Genomic DNA, 7,988 nt, shown 5'->3' on the forward strand with positions numbered 1-7,988 from the left:
ATACGCCACACTGTGAATCCACACCAAACAAGAATGACAAACACATTTCGGTAGAACATCCGCACCGTGACACAACATAAACACAGCAGAGCAAATACCCAGAAACCCAATTTTGGCCCGCGGGTCAGAGTTTGACACCCATGCATTAAACGAATAATTATTTAGCCTAAGGCCCGTTTCAGCCACACTAAACCATCGTTTAAGGTTCCCCTCCTTGGATCATTTTTTTACACGGGTAAGTGCGCCGTGTAATTCTTGAATCTCCGATTCTTAGCTTTGTTTGGACTCATTGATCGTTTACAAACTGAGTTCGGAGAGGAAGTGACGTCAGAAAGACCGCGCCCCACACAGGAAGTGACGTCAGAAAGAGCGCGCCACAGCCAGCTTCATAATGAAGCGGTTTGGTAACTCGGAGGTAACCACTGGAAATATGGAGGCGAGTCATCCAGACATGCCCGTGTTTCTCCTTCCATCTGTACGGACGCTTGTGGAAATCACACATGAATACCTTAAGAGAAAGTGATCGCAGCTATTCGGGATACAACACTTCTCAGACGGCAAGAGAACTTTCCAATGTCCAGGTCAGCTGTGATTCTACTTACCGAAAAATGTCGTCCATTTGTCGAAGGAGAGACAACGAGAATACGGGCTCCCGTGGATGTGATAAATAAAGGTAGCGTGTGCTTTGTATTACCTGTCCGTCGAGGGAAGACGATGGAAAACGGCAAATGGTTTTGGACTGGCAAAGCAGACTGGATCAGTTATTGTCCGCCATGTATGTCGCCGACTCAACGCCTAGGTCCAGAGTGTTTAAAGTCACCAAAAAAGGAATGGACAATGAAGGTGAAGGCAAAATAGTGAGGAGCGTCTGTCAGAATAATTGTATCTAAGTTATCACAAAAACTTTGTGTTACATTGAGTCTGTACATTGTCTTTGATCATACCAAGAAGAAGGCTTGTGAAACTCCACTGTGTAGGATGGGAAGCAACATGAAGGTGTTCTGTTTCTCTGATGTATTGTAATCCACAGAAAGATTTTGTCTTGACCCGAGAACTACAAGCGGAGAGGAAGCAGGACCAGACACCCCTCCAGGCGACCTTTTCTTTGAACTGTTTTGTGGCCAAAGGCAGCACCTGTTTACGACCCCCTTCCTCTAGAAACAGCTGTTGCCATGTAATCAGGGAAAGTCCAAATAAAAGAGGAGGCGTACAATCTTTCGTCAGAGCGTGGTGAGACTGTACAAGGAGTACAGTCCAGGCGTCTCTCCTCAATTGAGCCACATTTAACTAGGTCTCTGTTTAATTCCTTGCTTCTTGTCTTGTTTAATAAATGTCGTCAGTGTTTGAACCTGACAGTGTCCTGACCAGATATCTAGATCCCCAGAATGGTTGATGTAAAATGTTCTTTATCACATTGTTCACGTGTCTAATAAAGATTGGATTAATTTACGATGGCTCAGGTGTGATTGACTACAATATGGCCCCACAGCACACTGGATGCCAGTTCATTGAAAGACCACAACACTGGATATTGTTCACATAAATTACATTTAAGAATTTATAGAACGGGGGCCTTAGTTACAGCTGCATGATGAATATCAAGCAAACCATTGACACACACAACAAAAAGATACTGAGCACACCCACTAGCGACCCCAACCCAACTGCCCACTTAACGGAAAGTGTTTGAAACCATCCATCAAACCAACACCACCCACAAAGACAACTCAAACACAGAGACATATACAAACCCCGTTTCCATATGAGTTGGGAAATTGTGTTAGATGTAAATATAAACGGAATACAATGATTTGCAAATCCTTTTCAACACATATTCAGTTGAATATGCTACAAAGACAACATATTTGATGTTCAAACTCATAAACTTTATTTTTTTTTTGCAAATAATCATTAACTTTAGAGTTTGATGGCAGCAACACGTGACAAAGAAGTTGGGAAAAGGTGGCAATAAATACTGATAAAGTTGAGGAATGCTCATCAAACACTTATTTGGAACATCCCACAGGTGTGCAGGCTAATTGGGAACAGGTGGGTGCCATGATTGGGTATAAAAGTAGATTCCATGAAATGCTCAGTCATTCACAAACAAGGATGAGGCGAGGGTCACCACTTTGTCAACAAATGCCTGAGAAAATTGTTGAACAGTTTAAGAAAAACCTTTCTCAACCAGCTATTGCAAGGAATTTAGGGATTTCACCATCTACGCTCCGTAATATCATCAAAGGGTTCAGAGAATCTGGAGAAATCACTGCACGTAAGCAGCTAAGCCCGTGACCTTCCATCCCTCAGGCTGTACTGCATCAACAAGTGACATCAGTGTGTAAAGGATATCACCACATGGGCTCAGGAACACTTCAGAAACCCACTGTCAGTAACTACAGTTGGTCGCTACATCTGTAAGTGCAAGTTAAAACTCTCCTATGCGAGGCGAAAACCGTTTATCAACAACACCCAGAAACGCCGTCGGCTTCGCTGGCCCTGAGCTCATCTAAGATGGACTGATACAAAGTGGAAAAGTGTTCTGTGGTCTGACGAGTCCACATTTCAAATTGTTTTTGGAAACTGTGGACGTCGTGTCCTCCGGACCAAAGAGGAAAAAAACCATCTGGATTGTTCTAGGCGCAAAGTGTAAAAGGCAGCATGTGTGATGGTATGGGGGTGTATTAGTGGCCAAGACATGGGTAACTTACACATCTGTGAAGGCACCATTAATGCTGAAAGGTACATACAGCTTTTGGAGCAACATATGTTGCCATCCAAGCAACGTTACCATGGACGCCCCTGCTTATTTCAGCAAGACAATGCCAAGCCACGTGTTACATCAACGTGGTTTCATAGTAAAAGAGTGCGGGTACTAGACTGGCCTGCCTGTAGTCCAGACATTGAAAATGTGTGGCGCATTATGAAGCCTAAAATAGCAGAAGGGAGACCCCCGGACTGTTGAACAACTTAAGCTGTACATCAAGCAAGAATGGGAAAGAATTCCACCTGAGAAGCTTCAAAAATGTGTCTCCTCAGTTCCAAAACGTTTACTGAGTGTTGTTAAAAGGAAAGGCCATGTAACACAGTGGTGAACATGCCCTTTCCCAACTACTTTGGCACGTGTTTGCAAAAAAAAAAAAAAAAAAGTGTATGAGTTTGAACATCAAATATGTTGTCTTTGTAGCATATTCAACTGAATATGGCTTGAAAAGGATTTGCAAATCATTGTATTCCGTTTATATTTACATCTAACACAATTTCCCAACTCATATGGAAACAGGGTTTGTAAAAGCAACTGCGTGAGAACGTATACTCCAATATCACCATATAGTCATTTTCTATATCGCACAGAGACAAATCGAGTATATCGATATATCGCCAAGCCCCTAGTTTGGGGTCATTGTCCTGTTGGAACACCCAACTGCGCCCAAGACCCAACCTCCGGGCTGATGATTTTAGCTTGTCCTGAAGAATTTGGAGGTAATCCTCCTTTTTCATTTTCCCATTTAAAGCAGCAGTTGCATTGGCAGCAAAACAGGCCCAGAGCATAATACTACCACCACCATGCTTGACGGTAGGTGTGGTGTTCCTGGGATTAAAGGCCTTACCATTTCTGGGTATTGTGGCCAAACAGCTCCATTTTTGTTCCATCTGACCACAGAACTTTCCTCCAGAAGGTCTTATCTTTGTCCATGTGATGTCAGATGAAACAAAATGTGAGCATAGTAATTAGGACTGCGAATCTTTGGGTGTCCCACGATTCGATTCAATATCGACTCTTGGGGTCACGATTCGATTCAGAATCGATTTTTTTTTATTCATTGCGATTCTCGATTCAAAAACGATATTTTCCCGATTCAAAAGGATTCTCAATTCATTGAATACATAGGATTTCAGCAGTCTGCTGACATGCAAGCAGAGTAAAAAGCTTTTATAATTGTAAAGGACAATGTTTTATCAACTGATTGCAATAATGTACATTTATTTTAACTATTAAATGAACCAAAAATATGACTTATTTTATCTTTGTGAAAATATTGGACACAGTGTGTTGTCAAGCTTATGAGATGTGATGCAAGTGTAAGCCACTGTGACACTATTGTTCTTTTCTATAAATGTCTAATGATAATGTCAATGAGGGATTTTTAATCACTGCTATGTTGAAATTGTAACTAATATTGATACTGTTGTTGATAATATTCATTTTTGTTTCACTACTTTTGCTTTGTTCTGTGTGGTGTTTGTGTCTCCTCTCAATTGCTCCGTTTATTGCAGTTCTGAGTGGTGCTGGCTCGGGTTTGGTTCTGGAATTGGATTGCATTGTTTTGGTATTGCTGTGTATTGTTTTGTTGGATTGATTAATAAAAAAATATATATATATAAAAATAAATAAATAAATAAATAAATTTAAAAAAAATAAATAAAAAAATAAAATAAATAAATAATAATAATAATAATAAAAAAAAAATAAAAAAATAAAAAAAATTGATTTTTTAAAAATGAGAATCAATTCTGAATCGCACAACGTGAAAATCACGACTTGAATTCGAATCAAATGTTTCCCACACCCCTAATAGTAATGCATACTTGCCAACCCTCCCGGATTTTCCGGGAGACTCCCGAAATTCAGCGCCTCTCCCGAAAACCTCCCGGGACACATTTTCTCCCAAAAATCTCCCGAAAATTCAGGCGGACCTGGAGGCCACGCCCCCTCCAGCTCCATGCGGACCTGGAGGGTCTGCATGGAGCAATGTTGTTGTAATATATTGAGTTGGAGGCAATAAACAGGCGAGGGGATGAAGTACGTCTCTTTACTGTAGACTTCAGAACAGACACTTGACGTCAGGTGCGCAACACCACGTAAATTGTTGGCCAACCAAAAAGTAACCCCAGTACGCTATAGCCAACATTCATCAGGAGATAGCAACAGACAAACATAGATCACTCTATTACATTCCAGTCTCTCCATGTTTTCTCACCATGGTAACATGTGATCCTCATGCACTGTGCGCTGGCTCTGTCCCTCTTGATATATATATATATATATATATATATATATATATATATATATATATATATATATATATATATATATATATATATATATATATATATATATATATATATATATATATATATATATCGCCTCAGACTACGACTCAATCACAGGCAACGAAAGAAACATCATCATCCACGCAAAAAACTCCATTCTCATCCACAACAGTACACCATGGCAAAAAAAGAACAATGCAACATTTGACGTCACTATGGGAAGTTTTGACGGAGCAGAAACGTGTGAACTCGTTGGGAGTTTCCTCCTCTCCCAGCTCGCCAGCCTCAACCTGAACCTTGGTATTTACCATGATGACGGACTGGCAGTGTGTCGCGCCTCGCCAAAGAGCAGCGAGAATACCAAGAAGCGCATATGCCAAATTTTCAAAGAGAACGGCCTACGGATCACGATTGAAGCCAACAAGCAAACCGTCAACTTCCTTGACGTCACTTTCAACCTGAGAAATAACAGCTACCAACCATTCACGAAACCCAACACAACACTCCAATACGTGCACCATGACAGCAACCACCCACCCACCACCACGAAAAGAATACCTACCGGAATTAATAAAAGGCTATCGATGCTGTCATCTAGCAAAGCTGAATTTGACCAAGCAACCCCCCTGTACCAAAAAGCCCTTGATGAAAGCGGATACAATTTCACCCTCACCTATGAACCCACGCCAGGAAACCAACCGAAAAAGAACAGAAAACGAAACGACATCATCTGGTACAACCCCCCATACAGCAAAAACGTCTCAACTAACATTGGACACAAATTCCTCAATCTGATTGACAAACACTTTCCCAAAGACAACATCCTAAGAAAAGTATTCAACAAGAACAACATTAAATTGAGCTACAGCTGTATGAACAATATACGACAAATCATCTCAAACCACAACAAAACAATTGCAAATGAGCCGTCGGCCCCCGGACAGAGCGACTCCAAAACCAACAAAGGTTGCAACTGTTGAAAGAAACCTGATTGCCCTCTCAACGGGGGGTGCTTACAAACATCAGTTGTCTACCAATCTAAGGTAACACGCAAGGACATTAACACATCCGACACATATGTAGGATTAACCGAGGGAGAATTCAAAACCAGATGGAACAATCACACGGCTTCTTTCAGGAACCAAAACCTGCGGAATACCACAGAACTCAGCAAACACATTTGGGACCTCAAAGACAATAATGTTGAATATTCAATAACATGGCAAATTCTTGCATCCAGCACACCTTACAATAGTGGTAATAAAAGATGCAACCTATGCTTGAAAGAAAAACTGTTTATTATTTACCGTCCAGACCTGTCATCCCTCAACAAGCGCAGCGAAATTGTAACAGCATGCCGCCACAGACGGAAACACCTCCTAGGTAACACATGAGCCAATCACCACGCCCCTAAGCCAGCCTGTACCCACCCACTCTGTGCCCTATATAAACCATGGTATGTGAATGCTCCCATTAAAATCTCCTGATGATTGAGGGAACCCCCCCTCATGAAACAGGCCTGTAGAGATGAAATAGTCTTGTGATTTTTTTCCCCACACATACATATATATATATATATATATATATATATATATATATATATATATATATATATATATAAATATATAAATATAAGAAAATACTTAACTTTCAGTGAATTCTAGCTATATATATATATATATATATATATATATATATATATATATATTTTATCATGTATATATATATATATATATTTTATCATATATATATATATATATATATATATATATATATATATATATATGAAATACTTGACTTGGTGAATTCTAGCTATAAACATACTCCTCCCCTCTTAGCCACGCCCCCAACCACGCCCCCGCCCCACCCCGACTACGCCCCCCCCCCCCCGAAATCGGAGGTCTGAAGGTTGGCAGGTATGTAGTAATGTCCGTACATGGCGGATGCACTTACCTCTCGGTGTGCAGGTTGACCTTGGAGGGTTCCACGTTGGGGTTCTCCCACTCCATCTGTGGACAGTGCATGAAGTAACACAAAGTGTAGAGGGCCTCGGGCTCCCAGTGGATGGCGGCGTTGCTCTTCTGGTGAACCGGGGTGCCGTTGCTGGGGTTCTTGATGTGCAGCGGCTGCAGGTGGTGCATGGCCCGCGACACCAAGTCACCTGGGCAGGAAGAACAGCAAGTAGGGAGGAGGTCAGTCCTTATTGCGTGAGTCGCGGATGCTATCCTTCCACAACATCGTGCCATTTATTTATTTATTTTTCAGCGTACGGGTGACGAGTCGGTCATGCAGGCTCTCAGGAAGCTGCCATGATGTCTTGGCTGAATGCGAGAGGATAAAAACAAAGACAGGAAAGGATCCAAGCGTCAGATCTTCACGGCCATGAATAATGCCTTTCGCTTGGTTTCTACCGCGAGGGAAGCGCGTCCTATCTAACGTTGAACTGCAGACGTTGTTGCTGCTGTGTTTCTAACGTTGTGCTGCAGACGTTGTTGCTGCTGTGTTTCCCTCATTTTGCTCAGCAACTACGGAAAAAATCCAAAGCCCCATTAATAATAATAATAATAATAATAATAGATTGTAAATAACAAATGTGAATAACAAATGTCATTAGGATCAATCAAGACTGGAACTTAATCACGAGTCAAGTGATGTTAGCTTCTTGCTGAGGAATCATTGTTTAGTCGGATTTCATGGAAAATGTCTGCATGGACATCAAACACCAACCTGGCGTAGGAGCGGAACTTATTGTGATCAAAGGACGTTCTGGACTACAAACCCCAAAAGCAGTGAAGTTGTCACGTTGTGTAAATGGTCAATAAAAAGAGAATACAACAAATCCTTTTCAACTTATATTCAATTGAATAGAATGCAAAGACGAGATATTTAACGTTCCAACTTAATTTTTGCAAATATTAACTCATTTGGAATTT

At 41.1% G+C, this 7,988-nt stretch overlaps 1 protein-coding gene across 2 annotated transcripts in view; it reads right to left on the reverse strand.

Moving 5' to 3' along the window:
* The window catches only part of LOC133621488 (ankyrin repeat and BTB/POZ domain-containing protein 3-A-like), a 271,547-nt gene that overhangs the window by 56,414 nt on the left and 207,145 nt on the right, over positions 1-7,988 (reverse strand). For both annotated transcript variants that reach the window (XM_061983534.1, XM_061983533.1), the window contains exon 3: positions 7,009-7,216. In XM_061983534.1, the coding sequence (XP_061839518.1) occupies positions 7,009-7,216 (208 nt within the window). The remainder of the gene's footprint in view (positions 1-7,008; positions 7,217-7,988) is intronic.

This window comes from Nerophis lumbriciformis, linkage group LG25 (assembly GCF_033978685.3).
Source record: "Nerophis lumbriciformis linkage group LG25, RoL_Nlum_v2.1, whole genome shotgun sequence".
Lineage (NCBI taxonomy): Eukaryota > Metazoa > Chordata > Actinopteri > Syngnathiformes > Syngnathidae > Nerophis > Nerophis lumbriciformis.